Source organism: Salmo trutta, chromosome 13 (assembly GCF_901001165.1).
Source record: "Salmo trutta chromosome 13, fSalTru1.1, whole genome shotgun sequence".
Classification (NCBI taxonomy): Eukaryota; Metazoa; Chordata; class Actinopteri; order Salmoniformes; family Salmonidae; genus Salmo; species Salmo trutta.
In genome coordinates this window covers 80,699,689-80,717,494 of record NC_042969.1, presented here as the reverse complement: position 1 = coordinate 80,717,494, position 17,806 = coordinate 80,699,689, and the positions used below count along the sequence as shown (strand labels likewise).

At 46.0% G+C, this 17,806-nt stretch overlaps 3 protein-coding genes and 1 long non-coding RNA gene across 6 annotated transcripts in view; 1 reads left to right on the top strand and 3 right to left on the bottom strand.

Annotated features, from left to right (window-relative positions):
- folr (folate receptor) overlaps positions 1–1,914 on the bottom strand; it is a 6,366-nt gene extending 4,452 nt beyond the window's left edge. The window contains exons 1-3 of the mRNA XM_029773739.1: positions 1,751–1,914; positions 1,261–1,399; positions 744–932 (exon numbers count right to left, since the gene is read on the bottom strand). Of these exons, the coding sequence (XP_029629599.1) occupies positions 744–932; positions 1,261–1,389 (318 nt within the window). The 5' untranslated portion in view covers positions 1,390–1,399; positions 1,751–1,914. The remainder of the gene's footprint in view (positions 1–743; positions 933–1,260; positions 1,400–1,750) is intronic.
- A 1,858-nt stretch (positions 1,915–3,772) lies between these two features.
- On the top strand, positions 3,773–6,800 carry anapc15 (anaphase promoting complex subunit 15). Of its 3 annotated transcripts, none has more exons than XM_029773738.1 (5): positions 3,773–3,876; positions 4,304–4,477; positions 4,583–4,642; positions 5,835–5,966; positions 6,093–6,800. In XM_029773738.1, exons 2-5 carry the CDS (start codon positions 4,358–4,360, stop codon positions 6,138–6,140), a joined length of 360 nt encoding a protein of 119 aa, XP_029629598.1. In that variant the 5' UTR covers positions 3,773–3,876; positions 4,304–4,357; the 3' UTR covers positions 6,141–6,800. The 3 variants fall into 3 exon arrangements, with proteins under 3 accessions (XP_029629598.1, XP_029629596.1, XP_029629597.1); XM_029773736.1 differs by having other exon boundaries at positions 5,835–5,975; XM_029773737.1 differs by having other exon boundaries at positions 3,786–3,876; positions 4,352–4,477; positions 5,835–5,975.
- LOC115206594 (uncharacterized) lies at positions 4,797–5,604 on the bottom strand. Its single transcript, XR_003880824.1, has 2 exons — positions 5,167–5,604; positions 4,797–5,085 (listed from the first exon to the last, which is right to left on the bottom strand). It is a non-coding gene; the product is annotated as an uncharacterized LOC115206594 (long non-coding RNA).
- Positions 6,794–17,480, bottom strand: tomt (transmembrane O-methyltransferase). The gene is made up of 6 exons (XM_029773735.1): positions 17,442–17,480; positions 17,103–17,128; positions 15,727–15,995; positions 15,334–15,530; positions 15,117–15,239; positions 6,794–7,249 (listed from the first exon to the last, which is right to left on the bottom strand). The coding sequence occupies exons 3-6, from the start codon at positions 15,986–15,988 to the stop codon at positions 7,052–7,054; spliced, it is 780 nt and encodes a 259-aa protein (XP_029629595.1). The 5' UTR covers positions 15,989–15,995; positions 17,103–17,128; positions 17,442–17,480; the 3' UTR covers positions 6,794–7,051.
- Positions 17,481–17,806: the final 326 nt, after the last annotated feature.

Here is a 17,806-nt window from a genome sequence, read left to right as displayed (position 1 = left end):
AATTTCCACACTACTTTTCATTTTTTATCAAAAGCAATCACTTTTGCATGTGAAAACACAAAATGCTGCTTATGAATCCTACTGAATCCTATTTATGAATCCTACTGAATCCTATTTATGAATCCTACTGCATCCTATTTATGAATCCTACTGAATCCTATTTATGAATCCTACTGAATCCTATTTATGAATCCTACTGAATCCTATTTATGAATCCTACTGAATCCTACTGAATCCTATTTATGAATCCTACTGAATCCTACTGAATCCTATTTATTAATCCTACTGAATCCTATTTATGAATCCTACTGAATCCTATTTATGAATCCTACTGAATCCTATTTATGAATCCTACTGAATCCTATTTATGAATCCTACTGCATCCTATTTATCAATCCTACTGAATCCTATTTATGAATCCTACTGAATCCTACTGAATCCTATTTATTAATCCTACTGAATCCTATTTATTAATCCTACTGAATCCTATTTATTAATCCTAGTGAATCCTACTCACGTGCTTAACCTAGGCCTACATGACTTTTGTTTTGAGTCGACTTTGTCGTCAGCCAGAATGAGGTACCCGCATCACACCCGGGAGGTAGCCCGGTTTCAAAACTTTTCACCTTACGGAAACCACACCTGCCTGGGCCAGTTTATTCAAATTCCCTCAATGCTGGGGGCCTTTGTCTAGTCTGGCCAATTACTAGATTATCTGCCTAGGAAACGATCTATGCCTTTACCTGCTGTATCCAGGGCCCCAGGTGAGGTGAACACTCGTAGAAGCAGGTGTCCTGGACGAAGTGTTTCTTGCATTTGGGGGTCATGACACCACAGTGGTTCCAGTTAAAGTTATACAGATAGGAGTTATCATCATGGGCCTCCGCACTGGTGTTAGCTGTACAACAGGCATTATCTTTCCATGGAGCACACTACAGGAGGAAATAACATTATCCCTCTATAGAGCACACTACAGGAGGAAAATATAATTATCCCTCCATGGAGGACACTACAGGAGGATAATATAATTATCCCTCCATAGAGCACACTACAGGAGGAAAATAACATTATCCCTCCATAGAGCACACTACAGGAGGAAAATAACATTATCCCTCCATGGAGCACACTACAGGAGGAAAAGAACGAACATAGATAGATTCATTGTTAATTTAAAGATGAATACATGTATGCTGTGTTCCACCATTCCACTCACTCTACTTCCACACACACACACACACACACACACACACACACACACACCTGTTGATAGAGTTGTCCTTCGGCGCCAGGCTCTTTTTTGTGGTGCTTGGCATCCATACACATGTTGAGCTTTTCTAAAGACTGAGCCCGACTGGCCAGGGATAGCAGCAGGACCAATACCCACCACATGTCTCTGCAGCTGGGTCGGTGGAGGAGAGAACACACAGATACTAACTACTAGATACTTCTATCAACAACACACTGCATGGTTAAAGCAGACACACACGCACACACACAAACAGATGAACAACCCAGAAATCTCCTAAAAACACATTGAGAAAGATGTCTAACAGTTTCCTGTTGGTCTATTACAGGAGGAACATTTTACTGTTGTATTAGACATTTCCAGCACACAAATTCTTCACAAAGCATAGTCATCTTTATAATCTATCAATTTACTGTAAATCTCACACTCTCTCAAATTAACCAACATCTAGAAGTATGATAAGCATGAGCCAATTAGAATAATACAACAATGGATTCACAATACCTTGTAAAATGTATTGGTGCAGAAGTCCTGTTTCAATCACCTAAACGTGAGTCCTTTATAACGCAGAGCAGCTTTTGTAACCTCAGGTGTGTGTATGATCATATGTGTCCGTGGCTTGTGGGAAACTCCCTGACCAAAAACTCCTACAATCACATAAGAATGATCTCAACGGAGCAAAGTCTGCCTCTGTGTGTGTGTGTGTGTGTGTGGGGGGGGGGGGGGGAGGGGGCATTGTGAGGTCTTCATGCGAGGGAGGTTTCGTGTTATCTCAAGCCAAGGTCTCAGCCTCGTCACTGTAAGATTCCATCCACCAGTAGTTTATGCACTGATGGTGTGAAAATGGCAGCATGACCTGATAGATTACTGCAATAAAACTTCTAGAGACTTTTTAAAAATAATTCTTAAAGAGAACATGTCCTGTGACATATCTAACACAGGATGTTGCAGTTATCTGTCATAGTGTAACAGTGTTGCTTCCGTCCCTCTCCTCGCTCCTACCTGGGCTCGAACCAGGGACCCTTCTTCACATATCAGCAACTGCCTCCCACGAAGCATTGTTACCTATTGCTCCACAAAAGTAGCGGCCCTTGCAGAGCAATGGAGACAACTACTTCAAGGTCTCAGAGCAAGTGAAGTTACCGATTGAAACGCTATTAGTGCGCACCACACTAATAGGCTGACCACACCGCTCGCATCGCGTGTACAAGTGTGTCAAAAATACATTTAGAAATCTGTTATTCAATTATTGCACCCACACTGCTCTTGTGTGCCCCAACGAGCATATGCGTTGCCAAGGGCTATAAGTTCTATTTCTGACGCAGATCGCGCTGCAAGTCCTGCCTCTCCCATCTCCTCATTGGTTTATAGAAGCAGGTACCCACATGTCATCTCCTCATTGGTTATACCCACGTGGGTGACTGAAAGACGAACGAGGTCAGTGGCGGTAATGAACCAAATTTATGAAAGTTGCCAATCGCAATATAAAGTCAAGAGAAGAAAAAGCCTGGAAGGAAGAGAGATTAATAGAAACGATTCGGTTGACCGTTTTATGTGTGGATTAATTGTCGGAGTAGAGGACCTTGTGCATTTCAGGTAAAATAACAACTCAATGTTTATATCCCAGCACAAATTAGCTAGCAACAGCAAGCTAGCTAAATAGGACTAGCAAGTGCAAGCTAACTATCCACAAATGTTTAATGCTTTTCGACCTGTCCCCAAATTAATATAATTGGTTCAGAGTTTGTTTTGATCACGTTTGGTGTGGGGGGACAAAATACATTTATGCACGATGGCGCATGCGCGCAGCCGGTTTGGGTTCCGTGTTAGCCCTTGGCAACGCAGATGCTCGTTGGCGCGCGCGAGCAGTGTGGGTGCAATAATTGAATAACATGTATGTCTAAATTTATTTTGCAACGCTCGCGCATGCGACGTGAGCGGTGTAGTCAGCCTGTAACAATAGCACACTTTGTTTAGGATTATTGCATGGTTTTATAACTTTTACAATATGTGTAACTCCTCAGGTTTATGACAGTTGACTCAGAGGTCACGGTATGCATAGTATGCAGCATAAAACCATCCTCACCAAGCCTCACATAATATTTTCTTCACTGTTAATTAGTGAATGTGGAAATAATTGGTTTACTGCACCCAAAGGTCATGAGCTCATATTAAGGGTTTTACTTTATCAGGTGATATGGACTTCAGGCAGGTTCCAATGTCCTTCAAAGTCACATTTGCATGAAGAAACTACCTATAACATATAGAGACAGGTGTAAAGTATATTTTCTATTCAAAATAAGTTATGAAACTATTTTTTACAGTTTCACAGAGAGTAGCTACCCCTCAAGTGCAAGTTTAATGAACCTAAAGCGTTATACATTGGTGCGCCTGCTTTACTAAGCCGAAACTTAAACTTTCTCGCAGTGTGGTCAAAGAGTATGATCATCCTTGCAGTTTATAATCTATATAGTATATAGTTCATATCACTGAGAACGGTTCATAAAGCGGAATCTTTTTGAAATGATATGCCTACACACCCGGAGCGTTTACAAACGAACACCGGTTTCCGGTTAGTTGAAATTTTGAAATGTCTATTTTGACTGCAAGTCGGGATAGTGGTTTTACAGGTAAGACGGTGAACATTTACAGTATTTTTATTATTGATGTAACGGTATAAGATGTTGTTTCGTAACATAGCTAGCTAACATTATTGCAGTGATAGTTACATGATCTATGTGCAGTGATAGCTAGCTGGCTAACCGTAGCTACATTATGCAGGATTAAATGTTCGCTAGCTAGTTAGTAAGACAGACCTGTAATAGCTTAGCAGATACCATTTAAAGCATGCAAAACCTAAACCGTGCGGTACTTACAGTAACTAGCTATGTAGCTAACCTACCCAAGTTAGCAGATGTTAGCTAGCTATGTTGAAAACATTGTTGTGTCATTTCTTACAGCTATCTGTCGCTAGCTACACTCCCCACTCCGTTTTTTGGGTCACTGTAACCAAAATCTGATCCGCTGTGTACTAATCTAGCCGGGTCTGTTATCTAGGTGGGTGCTGATAGCTATCCTGCGTCAGTGAAGTGTGTTTCCTCTCAGACAGAGATGTCCATGCTGTTTCCCTCGCTGTTTCCCCGGTTGACAGAGTCTCTGTGGTTCAACCTGGACCGGCCGTGTGTGGATGAGACAGAGCTACACCAACAGGAGCAACAGCACCAGACCTGGGTACACACACACACACACCGAGAGAGAAAAGACAGAGCAACACTGGCAGGAGTCACAGAGCCAGTCTGGGTTCAGACAAACACTGACCTCTCTCTCCCCCCTTAGTTACAAAGCATTGCAGAGAAGGACAATAACCTGATGCCTATTGGGAAGCCAATCTTCGAGGTATCTGAGCTTTAAATAACGTTTATTTTTGTCAGTCACTTGTATTTTCATCCAAAAGTTGACCCGAACGTATATGAGATGTGTATGGATTAGAGGTCGACCTCTAGTATGGATTTTGACCAAATGTCATGAGATATTACAAAGGGTGACTATGTTCACATTTTTATTTAACCTTTATTTAAGCAGAGAAAAACCATTGAGACCAGGGTCACTTTCACAAGGGAGCCCTGCATATACAATTACATAAGACAAAATCTAATACAATATAAGAAAGAAAAACAATTACCTTCCTCAATAAGAAGGTCCCCAAACAATATTCTAAATTGCCAGAGAGGCATCAGTACATCCATTTGTAATGTATTTTGTAGTTGGTTCCATGTGGGGGGTGGAAAGGCATTACAATTCAATAAAACAGAGTTCATGTTTGCATTTTGTGGATATTCCTAAATCAAATCAAATCAAATCAAATTTATTTATATAGCCCTTCGTACATCAGCTGAAATCTCAAAGTGCTGTACAGAAACCCAACAGCTCACAGATTAGGTAGAGTCATTAGGGCCAGAGGAGGGAGGAAAAGCACAAGCTTTAATTATACCATCCAAAGACAGTGAGGAGAGGCTACAGTAGGCGAGAACAGCACATACAAAAGCAAAACAGTAGTGTTTGTGTTGCTCGCTAGCTGGAATTCAAACCAAGTTAAAGATGGTGATCCTAAACCCCCTACCCTGTGTGAACTTGGGCATGTTGATATGGTGGTGTGGTACACAGAAAGGGGAGATTAGCAACTAGGGAGAGGTTTTAATATCTCATATTTCATTCCTCAAATTATACATATAGTTTACAATTTAATGTCAACGTTTGGATGAAAATAAGACATAGTTGTCCTTTAATTTATACCAGTGTCAGAGTGCCTTGATGACAGCTTTGCACAAAGGGTGGCTACTTTGAAGAATCTGAAATATAAAATATATTTTGGTTACTATATGATTCCATGTGTTATATCATAGTTGTGATGTCTTTATTATTCTGCACTATAGAAAATAGTAAAAATTAAGAAAAACCCTGGAATGAGTAGGTGTCCAAACTTTTGACTGGTACTGTATTTCTGTTGAGGGGTGTTTTTTGTCATTTTCCATACTCACTCTGGTGTGTGTGTGGCTTTTGTTTGTTTGTGTTCTCTGTGGGTGTGTAGCAGACATTTGACGAGGAGGAAGAGGAGGAGGATGAGGATGAGGAAGATAGTGAAGAAGACTCTGAGGATGAAGAGGACATGCAGGACATAGATGAGATGAATGACTACAACGAGTCACCGGACGACGGCGAGGTCAACGAGGTCTAAAACACACACACAATCAGGGGTTAGGGGTCATGTCTATGGAACAGTATCTAAGGGAAATAGTAGGAGCTCTTATACATTTCAGTCATCTCTGTCATCTTGCTCAAACTGCAGGTGGACATGGAGGGAGCAGACCAAGACCAAGACCAGTGGATGATCTAGACCAGAGTAATCCTCGCTACTCTCTGATTTCCCCTTAGTAGCTCTCCAGCAGGATAGGTGCTCATCTACTCTTCCTGACAGTGTGTCTTAGCTGGTGAACTTTCCCTGCTGTTCACACCCACCATGGGAAACAACAGGGTGAGCTGTGTGGTGTCTAACTGCGTGTTCTCTCATTCAGTGTTCTACAGTTGCAATGTGTGAAGACTGAACTGTAAAAGGTTCTTGAGATAAGTAGTTTTGCAACATTAGGAAAAAGAAATCAGTCTCCACCTCAACCCCCCTCTGCTAGTTCTGTCCTCCCCATCAGGCCGAGACAGTCAGACCCCTTGTTTAGACTACACACACATTTAACTCAAGGACAGCAGAGTGCGAACTCACTCCCCTCTCTGGTACTCGTTATTCTGTTGGAATGTGTACTTTGACCCCCCCCCCCAGTCATGTGTCATATCTGAATGTGAAATAAAACAGCTGAATGGGCATAAACCACAGCCTGTACACTGCACTTGAGTAATGTGCTGTGTGTGTGTGTGGCCAACAGAAACCTGGAGAGTAAGAACACGTTCTATAGAATGTCAGTATTCAACAAGTTGTATGTAAAGTAAATAACTTTTTAAATGGTCAAGTTTCTTATGTAAATAAAGCAAAACAATGTGTACAGAATGAATGTAATGGATTTATTAATGTGACAGACTGACCTGTAAAACACGTGACAGACTGACCTGTAAAACACGCGACAGACTGACCTGTAAAACACGCGACAGACTGTCTGAGAGTGATATTCAACCATCCGGAGTCACTAAGCAGAAAGCAGCAGGAGACTAGCAGGCTCAGAGAACAAAAGTAGGTTGCCCCCAACCTCAGTCTTGTATGTCTAAGTAATAGATGAGTGTGTCTGTCACTATGCCCCTGCCCTACTTGATCCCCTGGTAAACAAGTTCAGCCATCCCATCCCTGATGCCCTTGCTGTACTCTAGAGTGGCCCTGTGGATCTTCCACTCGTAGAGGCCACTCTTGCGGACGTGTCGGAGGAAGTTAGGAGCACCCGGAAACAGGACGTTGTCAGCAAGCACTACAGAGCCTTTTCCCAGCAGACCAGAGCCCTCCAAAGCCTGCAGACCACAATAAAGGTGGAGGGTTAGGAGGGGAGTTATAAATCAAATTGTATTAGTCACATGTGCCAAATACAACAGGTGTAGACCTTACAGTGAAATGCTTACTTATGAGCCCCTAACCAACAATGCAGTTAAAAAAAAATACAGATAAGAAATAAAAAATTAAAGAGCAGCAGTAAAATAACAATAGTGAGACTATATACAGTGGGTACCGGTACAGAGTCAATGTGAGGGGGCACCGGTTAGTTGAGGTAGTATGTACATGTAGGTAGAGTTATTAAAGTGACTATGCATAGATGATAACAACAGAGAGTAGCAGTGGTGTAAAGAGGGGGGAATGCAAATAATCTGGGTAGACATTTGATTAGGTGTTCAGGGGTCTAATGGCTTGGGGGTAGAAGCTGTTTAGCAGCCTCTTGGACCTAGACTTGGCGCTCCGGTACATCTTGCCATGCGGTAGCAGAAAGAACAGTCTATGACTAGGGTGGCTGGAGTCTGACAATTGTTTGGGCCTTCCTCTAACACCGCCTAGTATAGAGGTCCTGGATGGCAGGAAGCTTGGCCCCAGTGATGTACTGGGCCGTTCTCACTACCCTCTGTAGTGCCTTGCGGTCGGAGGCCGAACAGTTGCCGTACCAGGCAGTGATGCAACCAGTCAGGATGCTCTCGATGGTGCAGCTGTAGAACCTTTTGAGGATCTCATGGAAGTTATAGAGGTGAGGGTTAGGATGGGAGTCATAGAGGTGAGGGTTAGGAGGGGAGTCAGAGGTGAGGGAGGTTAGGAGGGGAGTTATTAGAGGTGAGGGTTAGGAGGTGAGGGTTAGGAGGGGAGTCATAGAGGTGAGGGTTAGGAGGGGAGTCATAGAGGTGAGGGTTAGGAGGGAAGTTATTAGAGGTGAGGGCTAGGAGGTGAGGGATAGAGGTGAGGGTTAGTAGGGAAGTTATGGAGGTGAGGGATAGAGGTGAGGGTTAGTAGGGAAGTTATAGAGGTGATGTTTAGGAGGGGAGTTATAGAGGTGAAGGTTAGGAGGGAAGTTTTTGAGGCGAGGGTTAGGAGAGAAGTTATAGAGGTGAGGGATAGAGGTGATGGTTAGGAGGGAAGTTATAGAGGTGAGGGTTAGGAGGGAAGTTATAGAGGTGAGGGTTAGAGGTGAGGGTTAGGAGGAGAGTTATAGAGGTGAGGGTTAGGAGGGGAGTCAGAGGTGAGGGTTAGGAGGGAAGTTATTAGAGGTGAGGGATAGAGGTGAGGGTTAGGAGGGAAGTTATGGAGGTGATGTTTAGGAGGGGAGTTATAGAGGTGAAGGTTAGGAGGGAAGTTTTTGAGGCGAGGGTTAGGAGAGAAGTTATAGAGGTGGGGGATAGAGGTGATGGTTAGGAGGGAAGTTATAGAGGTGAGGGTTAGGAGGGAAGTTATAGAGGTGAGGGTTAGAGGTGGGGGTTAGTAGAGAAGTTATAGAGGTGAGGGTTAGAGGTGATGGTTAGTAGGGAAGTTATAGAGGTGAGGGTTAGGAGGGAAGTTATAGAGGTGAGGGTTAGGAGGTGAGGGTTAGGAGGGGAGTCATAGAGGTGAGGGTTAGGAGGGGAGTCATAGAGGTGAGGGTTAGGAGGGAAGTTATTAGAGGTGAGGGCTAGGAGGTGAGGGATAGAGGTGAGGGTTAGTAGGGAAGTTATGGAGGTGAGGGATAGAGGTGAGGGTTAGGAGGGAAGTTATAGAGGTGAGGGTTAGAGGTGAGGGTTAGGAGGAGAGTTATAGAGGTGAGGGTTAGGAGGGGAGTCAGAGGTGAGGGTTAGGAGGGAAGTTATTAGAGGTGAGGGCTAGGAGGTGAGGGATAGAGGTGAGGGTTAGGAGGGAAGTTATGGAGGTGATGTTTAGGAGGGGAGTTATAGAGGTGAAGGTTAGGAGGGAAGTTTTTGAGGCGAGGGTTAGGAGAGAAGTTATAGAGGTGAGGGATAGAGGTGATGGTTAGGAGGGAAGTTATAGAGGTGAGGGTTAGGAGGGAAGTTATAGAGGTGAGGGTTAGAGGTGAGGGTTAGTAGAGAAGTTATAGAGGTGAGGGTTAGAGGTGATGGTTAGTAGGGAAGTTATAGAGGTGAGGGTTAGGAGGGAAGTTATAGAGGTGAGGGTTAGGAGGGAAGTTATTAGAGGTGAGGGCTAGGAGGTGAGGGATAGAGGTGAGGGTTAGGAGGGAAGTTATGGAGGTGAGGGATAGAGGTGAGGGTTAGTAGGGAAGTTATAGAGGTGAAGGTTAGGAGGGAAGTTTTTGAGGCGAGGGTTAGGAGAGAAGTTATAGAGGTGAGGGATAGAGGTGATGGTTAGGAAGGAAGTTATAGAGGTGAGGGTTAGAGGTGATGGTTAGTAGGGAAGTTATAGAGGTGAGGGTTAGGAGGGAAGTTATAGAGGTGATGGTTAGGAGGGAAGTTATAGAGGTGAGGGATAGAGGTGAGGGTTAGTAGAGAAGTTATAGAGGTGAGGTTTAGGAGGGGAGTTATAGAGGAGGGTTAGGAGGGGAGGGTTAGCGGGGAAGTTATAGAGGTGAGGGAAGTTAGGGGACGGTTAGGAGGTGAGGGATAGGAGGTGAGGGTTAGGAGGGAAGTTATAGAGGTGAGGGTTAGGAGGGGAGTTATAGAGGTGAGGGTTAGGAGGTGAGGGTTAGGAGGTGAGGGTTAGGAAGGGAGTTATAGAGGTGAGGGTTAGGAGGTGAGGGTTAGGAGGTGAGGGTTAGGAAGGGAGTTATAGAGGGGAGGGTTAGGAGGGAAGTTATAGAGGTGAGGGTTAGGAGGGGAGTTATAGAGGTGAGGGTTAGGAGGTGAGGGTTAGGAGGTGAGGGTTAGGAAGGGAGTTATAGAGGTGAGGGTTAGGAGGTGAGGGTTAGGAGGTGAGGGTTAGGAAGGGAGTTATAGAGGGGAGGGTTAGGAGGGAAGTTATAGAGGTGAGGGTTAGGAGGTGAGGGTTAGGAGGGAAGTTTTAGAGGAGGGTTAGGAGGTGAGGGTTAGGAGGTGAGGTTTAGGAGGGGAGTTATAGATGAGGGTTAGGAGGGAAGTTATAGAGGTGAGGGTTAAGAGGGAAGTCATAGAGGAGGGTTAGGAGGGGAGGGGGTTAGGAGGTGAGTTATAGAGGGGGATAAAGAAGACCAGGTCAACATTCAGACGGATTACCAGGACGCTGATCAACTGTTAAGTATCTTCACTGACATTTTCAATCTCTCACTGTCTGAGTCAGTAATACCAACATGTTTCAATCAGAACACCATAGTCCCTGTGCCCAAGAACACTAAGATAACCTGCCTAAATGACTACCGACCCGTAGCACTCACGTCTGTAGCCATGAAGTGCTTTGAAATGCTGGTCATGAGTCACAACAAAATCATCCCAGAAACCCTAGACCCACCACAATTCGCATACCGCCCCAACAGATCCACAGATGACGCAATCTCCATTGCGCTCCACACTGCCCTTTCCCACCTGGACAAAAGGAACACCTACGTGAGAATGCTGTTCATTGACTACAGCTCAGCGTTCAATACCATAATGCCCTCAAAGCTCATCACTAAGCTAAGGACCCTGGGACTAAACTCCTCCCTCTGCAACTGGATTTTGGACTTCCTGACGGGCCACACCCAGGTGGTGAGGGTAGGTAGCAACACATCCGCCACGCTGATCTTCAACATGGGGGCCCCTTAGGGGTGTGTGCTCAGTCCCCTCCTGTACTCCCTGTTCACCCATGACTGCATGGCCAGGCACGACTCCAACACCATCATTAAGTTTGTCGACTACAACAGTGGTAGGCCTGATCACCGATAACGATGAGACAGTCTACAGGGAGGAAGTCAGTGATCTGGCAGTGTGGTTACAGGACAACAACCTTTCCCACAATGTCAGCAAGACAAAGGAACTGATGGTGGACTACAGGAAAAGGGGGAGCAAGCCCCCATTCACATCGACGGGGCTGTAGTGGAGCAGGTCGAGAGCTTCAGGTTCATCTGCGTCATTAACAGCTACTTCCAAGCAGTTGGACTGCTAAACAGTTAATAAAATGGCTACCCGGACTATTTGCATTGACCCCCTTTTTTACATTGCTGCTACTCGCTGTTTATTATCTATGCATAATCCCTTTACCCCTCACCTACATGTACATATTACCTCAACTAACCTGTACCCCCGCACATTGACTGTCTGTAGCCTCTATTGTAATTGTATTGTGTTACTTATTGTGTTACTTTTGTTTTTTTGAGCAAATGTTTTCTTACTTTTACATTTTTATTCTGCATTGTTGGTTAAGGGCTTGTAAGTAAGCATTTCCCAGTAAAGTATTCAGGGGATGGGACAAATTCAACTTGATTTGAAGTGTTATATCAGGGGTGTCAAACTCATTCTATGAAGGGCCAAGTGTCTGCTGATTTTTGTTTTTTCCTTTCAATTAAGACCTAGATAACCAGGTGTTCCTTACTAATTAGTGATCTTAATTCATTAATCGAGTAGAAGGGAGGAGCTAAAACCCGCAGACACTCAGTGGAATGAGTTTGACACGTGTTACATCATTCCTGTATCCACATCACAGTGAGCTGTTACTGAAGCAACGGCTCCTCCTGGTGTCCACACAAAACACCAAACAAAACAATCATATACTTCATGACCAAAGGTATGTGGACACCTGCTCGTCAAACTTGTCATTCCAAAATCATGGGCATTCATATGGAATTGGTCCCCCCCCTTTCCTACACTAACAGCCTCCACTTTTCTGGAAAAGCTTTCCACTAGATGTTGGAACATTGCTGTGGGGACTTGCTTCCATTCAGCCACAAGAGCATTAGTGAGGTCGGACACTGATGTTGGGTGATTAGGCCTGGCTCGCAGTTGGTGTTCCAATTCATCCCAAAGGTGTTCGATGGGGTTGAGGTTAGGGCTCTGTGCAGGCCAGTCAAGTTCTTCCACACCGATCTCGACAAATCATTTCTTTATGGACCTCGCTTTGGACACAGCGGCGTTGTCATGCTGAAACAGGAAAGGACCTTCCACAAACTGTTGCCACAAAGTTGGAAGCACAGAATCGTCTAGAATGTCATAGTACGCTGTAGCGTAAGACCTTTAAACAGGTCAACATACACAAGGCTGCGGGGCCAGACGGATTACCAGGACGTGTGCTCCGGGCATGTGCTGACCAACTGGCAGGTGTCTTCACTGACATTTTCAGCATGTCCCTGATTGAGTCTGTAATACCAACATGTTTCAAGCAGACCACCATAGTCCCTGTGCCCAAGAACACAAAGGCAACCTGCCTAAATGACTACAGACCCGTAGCACTCACGTCCGTAGCCATGAAGTGCTTTGAAAGGCTGGTAATGGCTCACATCAACACCATTATCCCAGAAACCCTAGACCCACTCCAATTTGCATACCGCCCAAACAGTAGATCCACAGATGATGCAATCTCTATTGCACTCCACACTGCCCTTTCCCACCAGGACAAAAGGAACACTTATGTGAGAATGTTATTCATTGACTACAGCTCAGCGTTCAACACCATAGTGCCCTCAAAGCTCATCACTAAGCTAAGGATCCTGGGACTAAACACCTCCCTCTGCAACTGGATCCTGGACTTCCTGACGGGCCGCCCCCAGGTGGTGAGGGTAGGTAGCAACACATCTGCCACGCTAATCCTCAACACTGGAGCCCCCCAGGGGTGAGTGCTCAGTCCCCTCCTGTACTCCCTGTTCACCCACAACAGCATGGCCAGGCACGACTCCAACACCATCATTTAGTTTGCAGACGACACCGACAACGACGAGACAGCCCATAGGGAGGAAGTCAGAGACCTGGCCGGGTGGTGGCAGAATAACAACTTATCCCTCAACGTAACCAAGACTAAGGAGATGATTGTGGAATACAGGAAAAGGAGGACCGAACACGCCCCCATTCTCATCGACGGGGCTGTAGTGGAGCAGGTTGAGAGCTTCAAGTTCCTTGGTGTCCACATCACCAACAAACTAGAATGGTCCAAACACACCAAGACAGTCGTGAAGAGGGCATGACAAAGCCTATTCCCCCTCAGGAAACTAAAAAGATTTGGCATGGGTCCTGAGATCCTCAAAAGGTTCTACAGCTGCAACATCGAGAGCATCCTGACTGGTTGCATCACTGCCTGGTACGGCAATTGCTCGGCCTCCGACCGCAAGGCACTACAGAGGGTAGTGCAAACGGCCCAGTACATCACTGGGGCTAAGCTGCCTACCATCCAGGACCTCTACACCAGGCGGTGTCAGAGGAAGGCCCTAAAAATTGTCAAAGACCCCAGCCACCCCAGTCATAGACTGTTCTCTCTACTACCACATGGCAAGCGGTACCGGAGTGCCAAGTCTAGGACAAAAAGGCTTCTCAACAGTTTTTACCCCCAAGACTCCTGAACAGGTAATCAAATGGCTACCCGAACTATTTGCATTGTGTGCCCCCCCCACCCCTCTTTTACGCTGCTTCTATTCTCTGTTTATCATATATGCACAGTCACTTTAACTATACATTCATGTACATACTACCTCAATTGGCCCGACCAACCAGTGCTCCCGCACATTGGCTAACCGGGCTATCTGCATTGTGTCCCGCCACCCACCAACCCCTCTTTACGCTACTGCTACTCTCTGTTCATCATATATGCATAGTCACTTTAACCATATCTACATGTACATACTACCTCAATCAGCCTGATTAACCGGTGTCTGTATGTAGCCTCGCTACTTTTATAGCCTCGCTACTGTATATAGCCTCGCTACTGTTTTTCAATGTCTTTTTACTGTTGTTTTAATTTCTTTACTTACCTATTGTTCACCTAATACCTTTTTTTCCACTATTGGTTAGAGCCTGTAAGTAAGCATTTAACCTGTTGTATTCTGCACATGTGACAAATAAACTTTCATTTAATTTTATTTGAGGGCCCTTGCCGGAACCATGAAAAACAGCCCCAGACCATTATTCCTCCTCCACCAAACTTTACAGTTGGCACTATGTATTGGGGCAGGTAGCGTTCTCCTTGCATCCGCCAAACCCAGATTCGTCCGTCGGACTGCCAGATGGTGAAGCGTGATTCATCACTCCAGAGAACGTGTTTCCATGGCTCTGGAGTCCAATGGCGGCGAGCTTTACACTACTCCAGCCGACGCTTGGCATTGCGCATGGTGATCGGAGGCTTGTGTGCAGCTGCTCAGCCATGGAAACCCATGTCATGAAGCTCCCCACAAACAGTTTTTGTGCTGACGTTACTTCCAGAGGCAGTTTGGAACTCGGTAGTGAGTGTTTTTACATGCTACCACTTCGTGGCTGAGCTGTTGTTGCTCCTATAAAAGTTTCCACTTCACAATAACAGTACTTCCAGTTGACTGGGGCAGCTCTAGCAGGGCAGAAATTTGACGAACTGACTTGTTGGAAAGGTGCACCCTATGACGGTGCCACATTGAAAGCCACTGAGCTCTTCAGTTAGACCATTCTACTGCCAATGTTTGTCTATGGAGAATGCATGGCTGTATGCTCGGTTTTATACACCTGTCAACAACGGGTCTGGCTGAAATAGCCGAATCCACTAAATTGAAGGGGTGTCCACATACGTTTGTATATATAGTGTACATCACGTGTCAAACTCATTCCACGAACGGCCGAGTGGCTGCGGGTTTTTGCTCCACCCTTGTGCTTGATTGGTGAATTAAGGTCACTATCTCCCCTCACCTGAATGTCTAGGTCTTAATTGAAAGGAAAAAACAAAACCTGCAGAGACACTTGGCCCTCCATGGAATGAGTTTGACACCCCTGATTTACATAGACAGGAACAACAACATAAAAACAGACGTGAGGTCACAGGGGTTATGAGTGGATTAGCTACCTGCAGGTCAGGACGATAGCATTTCTTCCAGTGGTCCATGAACACAAAGTCCAGCCGCTCCAGACCGTAGTCTGCCCTCAACTTTGGGATTACCTCATCTGACGGGCTCACTATCAGCTCCACCTGGGGGGGGATGAACAGATATGATATCACTGGGTCTTTTTGTCTTTGTGTTTAACTCTCTCACCGTGTGTGTGTGTGCGCGCTCTGCTCTCACCGTGTCATCGTCGAAGCCCGCCAGCCGTATGATCTTCTCTGCTATGGCAGCGTTTCTCGCGTCCATTTCCACACTGTAGAGCCTGGCACCCAGGGGCAGTGCCCGGGCGATACGCACTGTGCTGTACCCACAGTGAGAACCTAGCTCCAGCACGGTCAGGGGGCAGTGATCGGAAAGCATCCGGTCCATTATCTTACCTGCACACACAGACAGACACATTGGTGTGGTCAGTCAGGTAGGCAGATGAGAGAGAGAGAACAGAATATGAGAATTGAGGGGGGGGGGGGGTTGTGGTCAGTCAGGTAGGCAGATGAGAGAGAGAGAACAGAATATGAGAATTGGGGGGGGGGGGGGGGGGGCGGGGGGGTTGTGGTCAGTCAGGTTGGGGGTCACCTTTTTTGGGGCCGATGTTGCTGATGAACTCCACCTTGCTGCACCAGAGGTCAAAGGTTTCCAGGATACTTTCTGGGTCGCCGGGGATGGCGTGGGTCAGAACGTACTGGAAGGCCCTCTCCTCCCTGCTCAGCCCCGTCTTACAGTCATACCACATCCTGACCAACACCGCCCGGTAGAACAGCACAAAGTAGTAGCGGTAACGAATGATGAAAGTCAACACCAGGGGGAGGAAGGCCAGCGCTATAGCACCAGACACCATGGTACTGCTGCAAGGGACCAAACACAGACACAATGAGAGTGGTACACCAGACACCATGGTACTGCTGCAAGGGACCAAACACACACACAATGAGAGTGGTACACCAGACACCATGGTACTGCTGCAAGGGACCAAACACAGACACAATGAGAGTGGTACACCAGACACCATGGTACTGCTGCAAGGGACCAAACACACACACAATGAGAGTGGTACACCAGACACCATGGTACTGCTGCAAGGGACCAAACACAGACACAATGAGAGTGGTACACCAGACACCATGGTACAGCTGCAAGGGACCAAACACACACACAATGAGAGTGGTACACCAGACACCATGGTACTGCTGCAAGGGACCAAACACACACACAATGAGAGTGGTACACCAGACACCATGGTACTGCTGCAAGGGACCAAACACAGACACAATGAGAGTGGTACACCAGACACCATGGTACTGCTGCAAGGGACCAAACACAGACACAATGAGAGTGGTACACCAGACACCATGGTACTGCTGCAAGGGACCAAACACAGACACAATGAGAGTGGTACACCAGACACCATGGTACTGCTGCAAGGGACCAAACACAGACACAATGAGAGTGGTACACCAGACACCATGGTACTGCTGCAAGGGACAAAACACAGACACAATGAGAGTGGTACACAGACATACAGCTAGGTACACACAGACACAATGAGAGTGGTACACAGACATACAGCTAGGTACACACAGACACAATGAGAGTGGTACACAGACAGACATACAGCTAGGTACACACAGACACAATGAGAGTGGTACATAGACATACAGCTTGGTACACAGACACAATGAGAGTGGTACACAGACAGACATACAGCTAGGTACACACAGACACAATGAGAGTGGTACATAGACATACAGCTTGGTACACAGACACAATGAGAGTGGTACACAGACATACAGCTAGGTACACACAGACACAATGAGAGTGGTACACAGACAGACATAGAGCTAGGTACACACAGACACAATGAGAGTGGTACACAGACATACAGCTAGGTACACACAGACACAATGAGAGTGGTACATAGACATACAGCTAGGTACACACACAAACACACATACCTGAACACACACCAGGAGATGGGTGACTGCCAGCGCAAAAGAAAAAAAACATAAATAAATAATTATTCCTGAATTCATGTAAAATCCTCCTATTTCAGCTCTCTCCACACACAATCCCTACAGTCCATCTATTTTGAATATAAACCACATCCAGATGCTCCTCTGGCCAACTCCACACTGCGGTTACTAAAGCTTTACACTGAGAGACAGGAGATGTCCCACACCTCACTGACAACCGCCGCTACATTGTACTACAACTCACCCTCCCATAACACAAGCCTCTTGTAAAAAGAATGACTCTCTCCCACATTACCGCTGTGCAGTAAACATAAGACTCACCTGCCTGTAGATGTTTGGCAGAGACAGGAGAAATCCTGAATGGTTATGGTGTGTGGTTGTAGTCATAGCTCCGCAGGGGGGGCAGAGGAAGTTAGCTGGGTGTCTGAATTATTCATTGACCAGCTGGGGCATGTCTGTTTTATTCACAGTACCCCCCCCCCCCCCTCCGTTGTTTCTCACCATGAGTTTATTATTGACTCATTCTGATGTCGTAGTAAACATACAGCAATACATCACTGGTAGGCTACAGGGAATTATGGTGGATCTACTGGCTCAACACACAAGAGATGAAGGGGGGTGGAGAATGGGAGAGAGAGAGAGACGGAGACAGACAAAGTGAGACAGGCAGACAGAGACAGGCAGGC